At 42.3% G+C, this 18,253-nt stretch overlaps 1 protein-coding gene across 1 annotated transcript in view; it reads left to right on the top strand.

The window, feature by feature from the left end:
* LOC127051015 (NACHT, LRR and PYD domains-containing protein 12-like) overlaps positions 1-18,253 on the top strand; it is a 105,308-nt gene that overhangs the window by 53,824 nt on the left and 33,231 nt on the right. The window contains exons 8-10 of the mRNA XM_050952802.1: positions 3,856-4,026; positions 6,584-6,754; positions 12,621-12,791. Coding sequence (XP_050808759.1) covers positions 3,856-4,026; positions 6,584-6,754; positions 12,621-12,791 — 513 coding nt within the window. The remainder of the gene's footprint in view (positions 1-3,855; positions 4,027-6,583; positions 6,755-12,620; positions 12,792-18,253) is intronic.

The following is an 18,253-nucleotide window of genomic DNA, read 5'->3' as shown; positions in this document are numbered from 1 at the left end:
TTCAAAGAGAAACTGCTGAGCTTCAGTTCATCTGCAAATTTGACACCATCAGCTCAGGATTGAACAAAGACTGTGAATGGCTTGCCAATTACAGAACCAGTTTCTCCTCTCTTGGTTTTCACACCTCAACTGCTAGAACAGGGCCCCATCCTCCCTGATTGAACTGACCTCGTTATCTCTAGCTTGCTTGCTAGCACACATATATATACCTGCCCCTGGATATTTCCATTACATGCATCCGAGGAAGTGGGTATTCACCCACGAAAGCTCATGCTCCAAAACGTCTGTTAGTCTATAAGGTGCCACAGGATTCTTTGCTGCTAATTGGATTTCTGTGTCTTAGGAGGTTTGTGCACATGTTTTTTAGTTAGCTGGTGGCAGCAGCTGATTTCTTTTTTTTTTTCTTTTCCTTCTCAGTTCTTCACTGGAGGGGGAGTGAATGGGCAGGAGGGTACTCCACAAGAAGGAATTCCCAAATGCACCTTCCTGGGCTCTCAAAGGGGTTCTGCACTTGGGTGGTGGCAGCATCTACCAATCCAAGGTCAGAGACAAGCTGTAACCTTGGGAGTTTTATACAAGCCTGGAGTGGCCAGTATTAATTTTGAAAGTCCTTGCAGGCTCCCACATTCTGCACTCAAAATGCCAGAGTGAGGAATCAACCTATGACAAGGACATATGCCAATCAGTCAAATGCTGAAAGAACAAAAATAAGGGGAAATACTCTGCATTTCTTTCCATCTTCATATTGTCTACATTATTGTTAGACAATGCACTCCATAAGGCATTCTACAAGGGGAAAAAATTCATAGGGAAGGGTTACAGACCAAGCTGGATGAGCAAGCATCTCAAACAGGTGATTAAGAGAAAGCAGAAAGCCTACAAGGAATGGAAGATAGGAGGGATCAGCACGGAAAGCTGCCTCTTGGACGTCAAAAAGTGTAGGGTTAAAGTGAGAACTGCCAAAAGCCAAGTAGAGTTGGAACTTGGCAAGGGGAATTAAAACCAATAGTAAAAGGTTCTCTAGCCATATAAATAAGAAGAAAACAAGGAAAGAAGAAGTGGGATCACTAAGCACTGAGGATGGGGTGGAGATTGAAGATTATCTAGGCCTGGCCCAACAGCTAAACAAATACTTTGCCTCAGTATTTAATGAGACTAATGAAGATCTTAGAGGTAGTGGCAGGGTGGCCAATGGCAACAAGGATATGGAGGTAGAAATGATCACATCTGAGGTGGAAGCCAAACTCAGACAGCTCAATGGGACTAAATCAGGGGGGCCGGGTAATATCCATCCAAGAATATTAAAGGAACTTGCACATGAATTGCAAGCCCAATAGCAAAGATTTTTAATGAATCCATAAACTCAAGGATCATATCCTATGATTGGAGAATTGCTAATATAGTTCCAATTTTCAAAAAAGGGAAAACAAGTGATCCAGGAAACTACAGTTCTGTTAGTTGACCTCAATTGTATGCAAGGTCTTGGAACAAATTTTGAAAGAGAAAGTAGTTAAGGACATGGATAAAATACAACATGGTTTTACAAAAGGTAGATTGTGCCAGATCAACCTGATCCACTTCTTTGAGAAGAGAACTGATTTTTTTAGACAAAGGAAATGCAATAGATCTAATCTGCCTGGATTTCAGTAAAGCATTTGATTCAATTCCACATGGGAAATTAGTTAAATTGGCGAAGATGGGGATTAATATGAGAATTGAAAGGTGAATAAGGAACTGGTTAAAGGGGTGATGACAACAGGTCGTACTGAAAGGTGAACTGTCAAGCTGTGGGGTGGTTACTAGTGGAGTTCTTCAGGGATTGTTCTTGAGACCCATCTTATTTAATATTTTTATTACTGACCTTGGCACAAAAAGTGAGAGTATACTAATAACATTTGCAGACAAACAAAGCCAGGAGGTATTGCCAGTACAGAGGAGGACCAGAATGTCATACAAGAAGATCTGGATGAGTTTGTAATCTGAAGTAATATAAATGAGATTATATTTAATAGTGCAAAATGCAAGGTCAGGCATTTAGGGACTAACAACAAGAATTTTTGCTATAAGCTGGGGACTTATCAGTTGGAAGTGACAGAGGAGGAGAAAGACCTGGGTGTATTGGTTGGTCACAGCATGACTATGATCTGTGACTACGACACAGCTGTGAAAAAGGCTAATGCAGTCCTAGGATGCATCAGGCGATGTATTTCCAGTAAAGACGTAGAATGTTCGTACAAGGCACTGATGAGACCTCATCTGGAACAGTGTGTGTGCAGTTCTGGTCTGCTATGTTTAAGAAAAAATAATTCAAACTGGAACAGGTGCAGAGAAGGGCTACTAGGATGATCCTTGGAATGGAAAACCTCTCTTATGAGAGAAGATTCAAAGAGCTTGGCTTGTTTAGCCTAACCAAAGAAAGCGAGGGGAGATATGGGGGCAAAAAAATTAACTGGCTTCAACACTGAGCTGGATAAGTTTATGGGGGGGATGGTATGATGAGATTTCCTACAATGGTGTGTGGCCCATCAGTGACTGCCAGCAGCAAAAATCCCCAACTGCTGGACACAGGACACTAAATGGGGAGGGCTCTGAGTTACTACAGAGAATTCTTTCTCAGGTATCTGCCTGGCGGGTCTTGCCAACAGGCTCGGGGTCTAACTGATCACCATATTTGGGGTCGGGAAGGAATTTTCCCCCAGGTCAGATTGGCCAAGACCCTGGTGGTTTTTTGCCTTCCTCTGCAGCATGGGGCACAGGTCACTTACAGATCTAAACTAGTGTAAATGATGAATTATCTGTAATTTGAAGTCTTTAAACTATGATTTGAGGACTTCAGTAACTCAGCCAAAGGTTAGGGGGTCTATTTCTGGAGTGGAGGAGATCTTGCCGCCTGCGTTGTGCAGGAGGTCAGACTAGATGATCATGATGGTCCCTTCTGACCATAAAGTCTATGAATGTAAGGCTTTCACTTCCATTTCTAGTAGATACCTAAAAGCAATATGTACCCCAGCTACATCAAACTTGTATTCTAATGCAACCCGTTAGCAGTGATGTCATCTGTTTTTATATTAATAGAGCAATACATCTTACCCTCCCACCTCGGGAGTTATTCTGGCAATGGTCACTGTTAAAGTTCAATAGCTCTTCCCTAAGTGTCTTCTAGGTTAGTCAATAATAATTGCACTGGAATTTAAACAACAGTTAGAAGGTGAGAGTTGAACTCTAGATCTTCGCAACTCAGGGAACTTTCTCTTAGACTACAGGGGAGGTTGATGGTTTGTTGAGCCAGTCAGTTTGTCTTTTCTTTCTTTATTTTTCTGTCTCCAGAAGTGTTAAGTGAATAACAGTATTCATGCTGCTGCAGATTTGTTGTCAAATTCTGCAGAATCGCTTTGGTGCACATATTTTCTGGTCTAGCTAAAAAGTTATAAAATGTTCCATAAACAAACGTTCCTGGTATATTACTGATTCTAATAATCAACACATAAGGAGTGACAACATGGCCAAAGGGCAGGTCACAGAGTGTAGTATAGTTTGTAAATTTCTTGCAAAATGATATTTTCATCAAATTACAATGAAAAATTCAAATAGTGTTCAATGTTTATATTCTATATCTTGGGTTTTTTGGCATTTTAGTTAAATGTTTGAAAAATAAAAGTTATAAATAAATGTTTGAAAAATAAATGCTCCTGGAGGCATTGTGTTACAAAGTTCACTTTAACTATGGGGTGGCTGCCACCACTCTTATAGAATTATCATAGTGCTATAATTCAGAAGGAGAGAAACACTAATGAATTCAGTGAATTTTTGAGAAGCAAGCAAACAATTCTCTCTGTTTTTCCCTGTCTCTTGTAGGTTGAGAAACTGTTGTATCAATAACTCTGACTGCAAGCAGCTTGCTTCAGTTCTCAGTACAAATCAAAACTTGAAAGAGCTGGACCTGAGAGGCAATAATCAAGGAGATGCAGGAGTGAAACTGTTGTGTGAAGGACTGAAACATCCAGATTGCAAACTGCAAAAACTAGTGTAAGTAGTTGCTGGTCCCCTTTACAATCTTCCAGTAAGTGGAGTTCTGCTTCACTCTCCAATCTATTTATATGTGACTCATTGCAGACAGCCTGTGGATGCTGTGCATTTTTCTGGGTTCCGTTTTATAAATGATGTTAAAGAACTGAGAAGGGTGCAGAAAGGGTGTGACATACCAGGATACAATCCAAAGTAGAGGGAGGAGGAGGGAGTGGAATAGCTTAGTGGTTTGAGCACTGGCCTGCTAAACACAGGGTTGTAAGTTTAATCCTTGAGGGGGCCACTTAGGGATCTGGGGCAAGATCAATACTTAGTCTGCTAGTGAAGGCAGGAAGCTGGACTCAATGACCTTCATTTTTGGGGGGAGGGGTAGCTCAGTGGTTTGAGCATTGGTCTGCTAAACCCAGGACTGTGAGTTAAATCCTTGAGGGGGCCATTTAGGGATCTGGGGTAAAGATCTGTCTGGGGATTGGTCCTGCTTTGAGCAGGGGGTTGGACTAGATGACCTCCTGCGGTCCCTTCCAACCCTGATAGTCTATGAACTAATGAGCAGATGTCACCTCTGCCCTGCAACCTTGGGTGCCTTACAATGTCTTGCTTTCACCTGGGCTGCTCACAAACAGCCTTTCAGAATGCAAGTCACACCCTGTGTCTTTGGGTGTAACTGCAGCCTGCCAGCCACACTTTGGTTACACTCTGGCTCTCACCAGCCTTGGTTATACTGCAGGGTGACCTCAACACATCTCCAGTCTTAGATTTTCCTCCAGAGATATACGTCCTGTACTACCCAGCCCTCTCCTGGACAATTCAAGTTATTTTATGTCCGTCATTGCTTTAATATATTTGTATGCACACAACTTCTCACCCCAAATGGAGTTACCCAGGCACTTCAGTTTAAACACATTGGATTAAATAAAACAATAAAATAAGTTTATGAACTACAAAGAGAGATTTTAAGTGAATACAAGTAATGAGGCATGAAAGTCATAAATGGTTACAAGAAAAATAATATTTACTATTACCTAACTTAACAAACTTTATCAGATTCAAGCAAAATTTCTCACCACATGCTTCCAGCAGTCTTACTGACCAAACTCTGTCGATCAGGACACCTTGTCCCAGAGTTCAACGAATGTTTCCTTCATTGCTTTAGGTGCAGTGAATCAGATGGGCATGGAGATGGAGAGGAGTGCCTTGGGGTGTTTGTCCCTCCTTTGTTTAGGTTCAATCCCTCCATTCAGAAACCTTTCCAGCTGTGCACTAGGAAAAAAAGAGTCTATGTGGAAGGATGTTCTCTGCTGGTTTTTTCACCTGTTTGAGTTTCCTTTGTCTTTCCTTTCTGCTTGATTACTCTGTTTACCGCTTAAATGCAAATTAAGCAGAGCACAATTACTTTGTTTAAGACAGACCTGTTTCCCAGCTTCTGTTTGGGCAGGTCTCTAAGGTTTGGAACATGGGTTAATGAAAGCATACAGGGAAATCTTATAACTTTACATACAATGTTGACACACATATTTTATCAGGAAAAAACTGACCATCAAATTATGAGTTTTCAAATGACACACTTTGTACAAAGATCATTACAGTGTAGGGTGTGAATACAGGGGTATATTCTGCTGCAAAGGGTAATTATGGAAATAAGGTTTTGGGGGCTGAAATTCTGAGCACAGAACTTCCTGGTTATAGACTCATAGACTCTAGGACTGGAAGGGACCTCGAGAGGTCATCGAGTCCAGTCCCCTGCCCTCATGGGTTATGGAGGATTGTGGTGACAATCAATAGTTCATTTGACAGGTCTCTCTCCTTGGCGTGCCCCAAAGTTAGTAACTGGTTTGACATCTTGAATAAATGAAAGAAACAGCTAATGAGGATTAAGGCCAGATCTAGCGGCGCTAATCCAACCCTTGTGCTGTGGGTGGTCACCTGAATCAGAGGTATCGCTAGGACATCCCATACCACAAGGCATGTAGGAAAGAGAGAAGATAATTCTCTGCCCTGCCCGATCACTTTCACCCTTGTAGGTGTGAAGATAAGGAGCCATAGGAGGTGGGACATCCTCCCATAACCCATAAAGGTGCATTTGAGACTACTCCCTTACAGAAGCTGGAAGGTGAAGTAGAGGTGTGGTTTTGGGGTCTCAGTGTTATTCTGGACACTATTTAGATTTAATCCATCCCACCTAGAAACAATTCCAAACACCTGTAATATCATTACTTTCATTGTTAGTGTCCAGAACCTGATGAAGAGGCATCACCACATGGACATTTATTTGTATAATTTTATAAACACTTTGCTTATAATGTTTGATATTTGTAAGGATAAATACTTAGTTCTCTTTGTTTGAATTCATGTCCCTATACAAGATGCATTTTCTTTAATCTTTGCCTATTTTTAAAGTGTGTCTCTGCCATTCATAAGTGATCATAGGTCCTCTCTATTGTCCATTTAATATCTGACAGATTTCATTTTCCTTTACCAGGCGGTTACAGTAATGAATTAGGTAAAGAAAAGGATGGTTTCCAACCCTAACTCTCTCCTAAATCTCTGCCTGCTGCAGGTTGTCTTACTGCATGCTCACGGCTGCTTGTTGTCAGGGTCTTTCCTGTGTTCTCAGCACCAACCAGACTCTGAGAGAGCTGGACCTGGAGATAAATAAACTGGGATATTTAGGAGTGCAGCAGCTTTGTGAAGGATTGAAACATGCAACCTGCAAACTGGAGATACTCCGGCAAGTAATGCTAATGACTCATTAGTTCATTATACCACAGCCTCTAAGGATGCCAGCCTTCTAGTGCCACATCCCCAATTCCCTGCCATGAGAAACTGGATGTATGCACATGCTTTCTCTCTCTGTATCTCTCACTCCTTTCTACACAGTTCTGCACAGTTCACTAATATTTGGGAAACAGGGTGCTTGTTGGACTGACATCCTCACTAGAGCAGAGCTAAAGCTGTGTGTGTGTTCTGTGGATCTCTGTTCACTTCCAAGTATTTGGGGGTTCAGGAAGCATCTCCAGACCAGCAGTGGTTTATTTCACACACAAAAAAGGATCTTTGTGAAATTACCCACTTAGTGCAGAAGCTCCTCTTTCTGAGCAGGGCACTTTCAGAAAGGTACTTTTCTTTGTGAGAGTAGACACTGCTTTGGGAAAGGCCTTCCTCTACAAAGCAACACAAATGTTGCCCTGTAGAAAAACTTGGGGCCCAGTTTTGCAGTAAAGGAACCTGACAGTAGGTATCATTGTTCTGCTCTCCTAATGACTAGAGGACATTTGCGCATGAAATAACTATTTTTCAAATTAATCTAAATTAAGAAGACGATAGTTTTAGACACTTGGCAATAATATTCTTCTGTGTCTTCTAGATAGAATGGCTTCAATCTCACAGCTCCTTGTGTCACAGACATGTGACTTACTGTTAGTATAAATCATTGCCTGACATTCTCTAACAACCTATCCTTTAGTTATTGGTCTGTGCAGGAACTGAAATGTAACAGAAAATACTCTAAACATAAAGGTATAAAATGAACCTGTCCTGAGCTATTTCAGGGTGTTTTCAACTCTCAAGTGGTTTCTCAACTTTCGGTGAGCTAGTCTTTGAACTGAACTAGTTGAATAAACTAAAATGAAGAAAATATTCTCTCTGTACCTGCAGAAGAGGCTACTACTGACAGAAGCTGGTGGAAATCACTAGCTAAGTCCATGGAACCAGAGTTTGTTGGAAGTGCTAAACCAGCTTTTGTCAGCAGCAGGAGCCTCTTCTGCAGTTGCAGGGATTATTTTCTTCATTTCAGTTGATTAAACTACCTTACTTCTAGAACTAATTCATTCAAAGCTGAGAAACCATTTGGGAGTAGAAAAAGCAGCAAAGCTTGTTTTCCTCATCCAATCTATGAATAGAAGTGAAGTTTGCTCACGATGGACTTCATCTCAGCAAGGAGGGAAATAGAATTCTAGGATGGAGGCTCGCCGACCTCATCAAGAGGGCTTTAAACTAGAAAGTTGGGGGAGATGGTTGGGAAATGTTCGGGAGATCTCCACGCCAGAACATAACCTGGAGAGGGAAGTAAACAAAGTGAGCGGGGATACCCTTGCGGCCCCAAGATTTGATCCAAGGAGGAATAGTGGAGCAGAAACCAGAGTAACGGGTGATGCTGGTGGTAGAAAGTTTGTGCACGACGGGGGAAAGAATGTCACTGACGCCAAACACCGAAAATTAAAAGGTTTGTACACTAATGCGAGGAGCCTAGGTAACAAGATGGAGGAACTGGAGTTACTCGTGCAGGAAGTGAAGCCGGATATTATAGGGATTACCGAAACCTGGTGGAATAGTACTCATGACTGGAGCACGGGTATTGAAGGCTATGTGCTGTTCAGAAAAGACAGGAAGAAAGGCAAAGGTGGGGGAGTAGCCTTGTACATCAATGATGAAATTAAATGTAGCGAAATAAGATGCGATGGAATGGATAAGACAGAGTCCGTCTGGGCAAAAATCACGCTGGGTAAAAAAGCAACTAGAGCTTCCCCTGAGATAGTGCTTGGGGTGTGCTACAGACCGCCGGGATCGGATTGGGATATGGATAGAGACCTCTTTAATGTCTTTAATGAAGTAAACACAAAGGGGAAATGTGTGATTATGGGGGACTTCAACTTCCCGGATATAGACTGGAGGACGAGTACTTGCACGAATAATAGGGGTCAGATTTTTCTGGATGTGATAGCGGATGGATTTCTTCATCAAGTAGTTGAAGCACCTACGAGAGGGGATGCCATTTTAGACTTGGTGTTGGTGAGCAGTGAGGACCTCGTAGAAGAAATGGTGGTAGGGGACAACCTTGGTTCGAGTGATCATGAGCTGATTCAGTTCAAACTAGATGGAAGGATAAACAAATGTAGATCTGCGATTAGGGTTTTTGACTTCTCCAGGGCTAATTTTAAAGAGTTAAGGAAATTAGTTAGGGAAGTGGACTGGATGGAGGAATTAGTGGATTTAAATGTGGAGGAGGCCTGGAATTTCTTTAAGTCACAGCTGCGGAGACTGTCGGAAGCCTGCATCCCAAGAAAGGGGAAAAGAACCATGGGCAGGAGTTGTAGGCCAAACTGGATGAGCAAGCAACTCAGAGAGGGGATTAGACAAAAGCAGAAAGCTTACAGGGAGTGGAAGGAAGGCAGGATCAGTAAAGAAAGCTACCTTGCTGAGGTCAGAACATGTAGGGATAAAGTGAGGAAGGCTAAAAGCCGCATTGAACTGGAACTTGCAAAGGGAATCAAAACCAATAGTAAAAGGTTCTACAGCCACATAAATAAGAAGAAAACAAAGAAAGAAGAAGTGGGGCCGCTATACACTGAGGATGGAATGGAGGTTAAGGATAACCTAGGCATGGCCCAACATCTAAACAAGTACTTTGCCTTGGTTTTTAATAAGACTAGTGAGGAACCTTGCGATGATGCAGGGATGATAAACGGGAATGTGGATATGGAAGTGGATATTACTGCAACTGAGGTAGAGGCCGTACTTGAACAGCTCGATGGGACGAAGTCGGAGGGCCCGGACAATCTCCACCCGAGGATATTAAAGGAACTGGCGCATGAAATTGCGAGCCCGTTAGCGAGAATTTTTAAGCGATCGATAAACTCGGGGGTTGTGCCATATGACTGGAGGATTGCTAACGTAGTTTCTATTTTTAAGAAAGGGAATAAGAGTGATCCGGGTAATTATAGGCCTGTTAGCTTGACGTCTGTAGTATGTAAGGTCTTCGAAAAAATTTTAAGGGAGAAAGTAGTTAAGGACATAGAGGTCAATGGGAATTGTGACGAATTGCAACACGGATTTACTAAAGGTAGATCGTGCCAAACCAATCTGATCTCCTTCTTTGAGAAGGTGACGGATTACTTAGATAAAGGAAATGCGGTAGATATAATTTACCTAGATTTCAGTAAGGCGTTCGACACGGTTCCGCACACGGAGCTGTTAGTTAAATTGGAAAAGCTGGGAGTGAATATGAAAGTTGTAAGGTGGATAAGGAACTGGTTAAAGGGGAGACTCCAGAGGGTCGTATTGAAAGGTGAACTGTCGGACTGGAAGGAGGTCACCAGTGGAGTCCCTCAAGGATCGGTTTTGGGACCGATCTTATTTAACCTTTTTATTATTGACCTTGGCACAAAGAGCGGGAATGTGCTAATAAAGTTTGCGGATGACACGAAGCTGGGGGGTATTGCTAACACGGAGAAGGACAGGGATACTATTCAGGAAGATCTGAACCACCTTGTAAACTGGAGTAATAGAAATAGGATGAAATACAATAGTGAAAAGTGCAAGGTCATGCATTTAGGAATTAATAATAAGAATTTTGGATATACGTTGGGGGCGCATCAGTTGGAAGTGACGGAGGAAGAGAAGGACCTTGGGGTACTGGTTGATAGCAGGATGACTATGAGTCGCCAATGTGATACGGCTGTTAAAAAAGCAAATGCGATTTTGGGATGCATCAGGCGGGGTATTTCCTGCAAGGATAAGGATGTGTTAGTACCGTTGTATACGGCGTTGGTGAGACCCCATCTGGAATACTGTGTGCAGTTCTGGTGTCCCATGTTCAAAAAGGATGAATTCAAACTGGAAGAGGTTCAGAGACGGGCTACGAGGATGATCCGAGGAATGGCAAAACTGCCTTATGAAAGGAGACTCAAAGAGCTTGGCTTGTTTAGCCTGGCCAAAAGAAGGCTGAGGGGGGATATGCTCGCCCTATATAAATATATCAAGGGGGTTAACGTTAGGGAGGGAGAGGAATTATTTAAGTTTAGTACTAATGTAGCCACGAGGACGAATGGGTATAAACTGGATATTAGGAAGTTTAGACTTGAAATTAGACGAAGGTTTCTGACCATTAGGGGAGTGAAGTTCTGGAATAGCCTTCCGAGGGAAGTAGTAGGGGCAAAAGACTTTCCTGGCTTTAAGACAAAGCTTGATAAGTATATGGAGGGGATGTTATGATAGGATCGTTAATTTGGGCAATTGATCTTGAATTACCACCAGACAGGTCTGCTCAATGGTCTGCGGGGAGATGTTGCATGCGATGGATACTGAGTTGCTGCGGAGAATTCCTTCTTGGGTGCTAGCTGGTGACTCTTGCCCACATGCTCAGGGTTTAGCTGATTGCCATATTTGGGGTCGGGAAGGAATTTTCCTCCAGGGCGGATTGGCAGGTGCCCTGGAGGTTTTTCGCCTTCCCCTGCAGCGTGGGGCACGGGTCGCTTGCTGGTGGTGTCTCTGCAGCTTGAGGTCTTCAAACCATTTTTGAGGATTTCAATAACTCGGTCCTGGGATAGGGGTTGTTATAAAATTGGATGGGTGGGGTTCTGTGGCCTGCCTTGTGCAGGAGGTCAGACTAGATGATCAGATTGGTCCCTTCTGACCTATGAGTCTATGAGTCTAAGTGCGAGAGGATGAGATCTGCTAGTTCTGAAATCTTGAAAAACATCATGACCACAAACAACCAGTTCAATTCACTAACTACAGATAAACAAAAGAATTAGTAATAAATCAGTGACTTTTAAATGCAAAACATTTTGATACTTTTTTCTTTATGTATCCAGCACATTTAAGATTGTTCTGTTTACTAAAAAAGATTTTTAAAATCCCATTTGTTCATTTTAAATTCATTCTAATTTCCATCCAAATGGAAGTTAATAGAGATCATGAATAAAAAATTAATCTTCATCTAGTAAATAAATGCATCATTCACCATTCTCTAGCATAATTAAAAATGTAAAATTTAGGAATCTGAATAAATGTTAAGCTGCATAACTGCTCAGTTAAATGGGTATGGGTATAGGGTAGCCTCCTGGTTTGGAGAAAAAGAAAAAAAGAAGGTAGTACCAGATTATACCAACAACCGAGGATCAACCTTTCTTTAGGGGAAAAAACCTAAAAAGTACATATTAAAAAAGATTTAAATTAATTATTTAAATCTGTAAACAGGAAACCTTGATTTAAATGATGATTAATATTGGTAGTTTAAATCACTTTGTTTTAAATAAATCCACTGGTGGCAAAGCCGTCTATGGAAACTAAGAGTTTATTTTTAAAAAATTCTAGCTATTTTGCTGTTTAAGAAATTTCTGAATTCAAATAACTACAGTAATGAGGTTTCTGCATCACAGTACTTTTTCGTGAAAGAAGTGAAGAGGATGCTGGGATACATGTGGTGTTACCTACAAAAAAAGTTTAAGCACTAAGATGTGTGGAATTAGTATTAAACCCACATTTATCTATTCTACACAAACCTGCATTCGTTTTCTATTCCTGTCTTCCTGACCTTGTATGCTGTCATATCTCTTCATTCAGATCAGAACTCTTTTCAGGCTCTGCTGCAGAAACTTGCACTTTGTTTAAAAAAAAACAAAACAAGTAATTTGTTTGTTGAACTAAACTGTGTAATGCAACCTTAACTATGCAGCTACCATGCCATCCTCATAGCATTACCATAGCGCTAGGATTCTGGAAAAGAGAACTTGTTAACTTGAAACACATTCATTAATACAGTGAATTGTTGTGCATCAAGGTATCAGCTCCCTCCGTTATTCTGTCCTTTGCAGGTTGGGACACTGTGGTATCATTTTCTATGATTGCAAGTATCTTGCCTCAGTTCTCAGTACAAATCAAACTTTGAAAGAGCTGGACCTGAGTGGCAGCAAACTGGGAGATTTAGGAGTGAAGCAGCTGTGTGAAGGACTGAAACATCCCGATTGCAAACTGCAGAAACTGATGTAAGTGGTTGGGGGTTCCCTTCATGGTTTTCCAGTTAAGTGCAGTTCTTCTTCACTCTCCAGTCTGTGTATATGTGGCTCATTACAGATAGCAAGTGGAACATTGTGCTGGGTGCCATTTTATAAATGATGTTAAAGACCTGAGAAAGGTGCAGAAAGGGTAATTACAGAAATAAGTGCTCCTGGGGCTGAAATGCTGAGCACAGATCTTCCTGAAACTTGAGGGTTGTAGTGACAGTTAACTCGACAGGTCTTTCTCCTCACTGCACATCTGAAGGGTGCACCAGTGGACCAAAATATGCCACTGTTTGGCTATTTCTATCATTTATTCAAGATTTCTAATGAGGATTAAGGCCAGATCCAACAGCACTAATCCAGGCCTTGTGGTGTGGGTGGTCACCTGGGTCAGAGGTATCACTAGGACGTCCCAGACCACACACTGCATGTAGGAAAGAGAGAAGACTGTTCTCTGCCCTCCCCCATCACTGTCACCCATGTGAGTGTGAAGATAAAGAGCCATAAGGGGTGGGACATCCTCCCATCAGCCAGAAGTGAACGTCTGAGTACAGCAAAATAGAGACAATGGATTTCAGGAAGGTGGATTTTGGTAAGCTCAGAGAGCTGATAGGTAAGGTCCCATGGGAATCAAGACTGAGGGGAAAAACAACTGAAGAGAGTTGGCAGTTTTTCAAAGGGACACTAAGGGCCCAAATGCAAGCTATTCTGATGGGTAGGAAAGATAGAAAATGTGGCAAAAGACCACCTTGGCTTAGCCACGAGATCTTGCATGACCTACAAAATAAAAAGGAGTCATATAAAAAATGGAAACTAGGTCAGATTACAAATGATGAATATAGGCAAATAACACAGGAATGCAGGGGCAAGATTAGAAAGGCAAAGGCACAAAATGAGCTCAAACTAGCTATGGGAATAAAGGGAAACAAGACGACTTTTTATCAATACATTAGAAGCAAGAGGAAGACCAAGGACAGGGTAGGCCCACTGCTCAGTGAGGAGGGGGAAACAGTAACAGGAAACTTGGAAATGGCAGAGATGCTTAATGACTTCTTTGTTTCAGTCTTCACTGAGAAGTCTGAAGGAATGTCCAATATAGTGAATGCTTATGGGAAGAGGGTAGGTTTAGAAGATAAAATAAAAAAAGAGCAAGTTAAAAATCACTTAGAAAAGTTAGATGCCTGCAAGTCACCAGGGCCCGATGAAATGCATCCTAGAATACTCAAGGAGTTAATAGAGGAGGTATCTGAGCCTCTAGCTATTATCTTTGGAAAGTCATGGGAGACGGGAGAGATTCCAGAAGACTGGAAAAGGGCAAATATAGTGCCCATCTATAAAAAGGGAAATAAAAACAACCCAAGAAACTACAGACCAGTTAGTTTAACTTCTGTGCCAGGGAAGATAATGGAGCAAGTAATTAAATAAATCATCTGCAAATACTTGGAAGGTGATAAGGTGATAGGGAATAGCCAGCATGGATTTGTAAAGAACAAATCATGTCAAACCAATCTGATAGCTTTCTTTGATAGGATAATGAGCCTTGTGGATAAGGGAGAAGCAGTGGATGTGGTATACCTAGCCTTTAGTAAGGCATTTGATACGGTCTCGCATGATATACTTATCGATAAACTAGGCAAATACAATTTAGATGGGGCTGCTGTAAGGTGGGTGCATAACTGGCTGGATAACTGTACTGAGAGAGTAGTTATTAATGTCTCCCAGTCCTGCTGGAAAGGTATAACAAGTGGGGTTCCGCAGGCGTCTGTTTTGGGACCGGCTCTGTTCAATATCTTCATCAACGACTTAGATGTTGGCATAGAAAGTACGCTTATTAAGTTTGCAGATGATACCAAACTGGGAGGGATTGCAACTGCTTTGGAGGACAGGATCAAAATTCAAAATGATCTGGACAAATTGGAGAAATGGTCTGAGGTAAACTGGATGAAGTTCAATAAAGACAAATGCAAAGTGCTCCACTTAGGAAGGAACAATCAGTTTCACACATACAGAATGGGAAGAGACTGTCTAGGAAGGAGTATGACAGAAAAAGATCTAGGGGTCATAGTGGACCACAAGCTTAATATGAATCAACAGTGTGATACTGTTGCAAAAAAAGCAAACGTGATTCTGGGATGCATTTACAGGTGTGTTGTAAACAAGACACGAGAAGTAATTCTTCCGCTCTACTCTGCATTGGTTAGACCTCAACTGGAGTATTGTGTCCAGTTCTGGGCACCGCATATCAAGAAAGATGTGAGAAATTGGAGAGGGTCCAGAGAAGAGCAACAAGAATGATTAAAGGTCTTGAGAACATGACCTAGAAGGAAGGCTGAAAGAATTGGGTTTATTTAATTTGGAAAAAAGAAGACTGAGAGGGGACATGATAGCAGTTTTCAGGTATCTAAAAGGGTGTCATCAGGAGGAGGGAGAAAACTTGTTCACCTTAGCCTCTAATGATAGAACAAGAAGCAATGGGCTTAAACTGCAGCAAGGGAGATTTAGGTTGGACATTAGGAAAAAGTTCCTAACTGTCAGGGTAGTTAAACACTGGAATAAATTGCCTAAGGAGGTTGTGGAATTTCCATCTCTGGAGATATTTAAGAGTAGGTTAGATAAATGTCTATCAGGGATGGTCTAGACAGTATTTGGTCCTGCCATGAGGGCAAGGGACTGGACTCAATGACCTCTCGAGTCCTAGAGTCTATGAATCTATGAATCTGAGACTGCTCCCTTACAACAGCTTGGAGGTGTGGGTTTTGGGGTCTCAGTGTTATTCTGGATGGCATCAGTGTTCTGCTCTCCTAACGACTAGAGGATTTTTGTGCATGAGAGAACTATTTATCAAAGTGTATTTTAATCTATATTAAGAATAGAACACATATATGCAATAATGTTCTTCGTCTCCTCAGTTCCCTGCCTCAGAGACTTATCATTTGTTAGTATAAACCATTTCCTGACATTCCCTAACAACATTTCCTTTGGTTAGTGGTCTGTACAAGGATCTGAAATGTCACAGAAAGTAATGAAAAAATCAGGATGTAAAAATTAGAATAATAGAATATAAGGGTTGGAAGGGACCTCAGGAGGTCATCTAGTCCAACCCCCTGCTCAAAGCAGGACCAATTCCCAACTAAATCATCCCAGCCAGGGCTTTGTCAAGCCTGACCTTAAAAACCTCTAAGGAAGGAGATTCCACCACCTCCCTAGGTAACCCATTCCAGTGCTTCACCACCCTCCCAGTGAAAAAGTTTTTCCTAATATCCAGCCTAAACCTCCCCCACTGCAACTTGAGACCATTAGTCCTTGTTCTGTCATCAGGTATCACTGAGAACAGTCTAGAGCCATCCTCTTTGGAACCCCCTTTCAGGTAGTTGAAAGCGGCTATCAAATCCCCCCTCATTCTTCTTTTCTGCAGCCTAAACAATCCCAGTTTCCTCAGCCTTTCCTCATAAATCATGTGCTCCAGCCCACTAATCATTTTTGTTGCCCTCTGCTGGACTTTTTCCAGTTTTTCCACATCCTTCTTGTAGTGTAGGGCCCAAAACTGGACACAGTACTCCAGATGAGGCCTCACCAATGTCAAATAGAGGGGAATGATCGCATCCCTCGATCTGCTGGCAATCCACCTTCTTATACAGCCCAAAATGCCATTAGCCTTCTCGGCAACAAGGGCACACTGTTGACTCATATCCAGCTTTTCGTCCACTGTAAGCCCTAGGTCCTTTTCTGCAGAACTGCTGCCTAGCCATTCGGTCCCTAGTCTGTAGCAGTGCATTGGATTCTTCTGTCTTAAGTGCAGGACTCTGCACTTGTCCTTATTAAACCTCATCAGGTTTCTTTTGGCCCAATCTTCTATTTGTATAGGCCCCTCTATATCCTATCCCTACCCTCCAGCATATCTACCACTCCTCCCAGTTTAGTGTCATCTGCAAACTTGCTGAGAGTGCAGTCCACGCCATCCTCCAGATCATTAATGAAGATATTGAACAAAACCGGCCCCAGGACCGACCCTTGGGGCACTTCACTTGAAACTGGCTGCCAATTAGACATGGAGCCGTTGATCACTACCCGTTGACCCCAACGATCTAGCCAGCTTTCTATCCACCTTATAGTCCAATCATCCAGCCCATACTTCTTTAACTTGCTGGCAAGAATTCTGTGGGAGACTGTATCAAAAGCTTTGCTAAAGTCAAGGAATAACATGTTTTCCCTTCATCCACAGACCCAGTTATCTCCTCATAGAAGGCAATTAGGTTAGTCAGGCATGACTTGCCCTTGGTCAATCCATGCTGACTGTTCCTGATCACTTTCCTCTCCTCTAAGTGCTTCAGAATTGATTCCTTGAGGACCTGCTCCATGATTTTTCCAGGGACTGAGGTGAGGCTGACTGGCCTGTAGTTCCCCGGATCCTCCTTCTTCCCTTTTTTAAAGATGGACACTACAGTAGCCTTTTTCCAGTCATCTGGACCTCCCCCATTCACCATGAGTTTTCAAAGATAATGGCCAATGGCTCTGCAATCAGATCCACCAACTCCTTTAGCACCCTTGGATGCAGCGCATCTGGCCCCATGGACTTGTGCTCGTCCAGTTTTTCTAAATATTCGCAAACCACTTCTTTCTCCACAGAGAGCTAGTCACCATCTCCCCATACTGTGCTGCCCAGTGCAGCAGTCTGGGAGCTGACCTTTTTTGTGAAGACAGAGGCAAAAAAATGATTGAGTACATTAGCTTTTTTCCACATCCTCTGTCACTAAGTGGCCTCCCTCATTCAGTAAGGGGCCTACACTTTCCTTGACTTTCTTCTTGTTGCTGACATACCTGAAGAAACCCTTCTTGTTACTCTAAACATCTCTTGCTAGCTGCAATTCCAAGTGTGATTTGGCCTTCCTGATTTCACCCCTCCATGCCTGAGCAATATTTTTATACTCTTCCCTGGTCATTTGTCCAATCTTCCACTTCTTGTAAGCTTTTTCGCATTTAAGATCAGCAAGGATTTCACTGTTAAGCCAAGCTGGTAGTCTGCCATATTTACTATTCTTCCTACACATCGGGATGGTTTGTTCCTGGAACCTCAATAAGGATTCTTTAAAATACAGCCAGCTCTCCTGGACTCCTTTCCCCCTCATATTATTTTCCCAGAGGATCCTGCCCATCAGCTCCCTGAGAGAGTCAAAGTGCTTCTCTGAAGTCCAGGGTCTGTATTCTGCTGCTCTCCTTTCTTCCTTGTGTCAGGATCCTGAACTTGACCATCTCATGGTCACTGTCTCCCAGGTTCCCATCCACTTTTGCTTCCCCTACTAACTCTTCTCTGTTTGGGAGCAGCAGGTCAAGAGCAGCTCTGCCCCTAGTTGATTCCTCCAGCACTTGAACCAGGAAATTGTCCCCTAAACTTTCCAAAAACTTCCTGGATTGTCTGTGCACCACTGTATTGCTCTCCCAGCACATAT

Source organism: Gopherus flavomarginatus, chromosome 5 (assembly GCF_025201925.1).
Source record: "Gopherus flavomarginatus isolate rGopFla2 chromosome 5, rGopFla2.mat.asm, whole genome shotgun sequence".
NCBI lineage: Eukaryota > Metazoa > Chordata > Testudines > Testudinidae > Gopherus > Gopherus flavomarginatus.
This window is presented reverse-complemented; position numbering and strand designations above follow the sequence as displayed.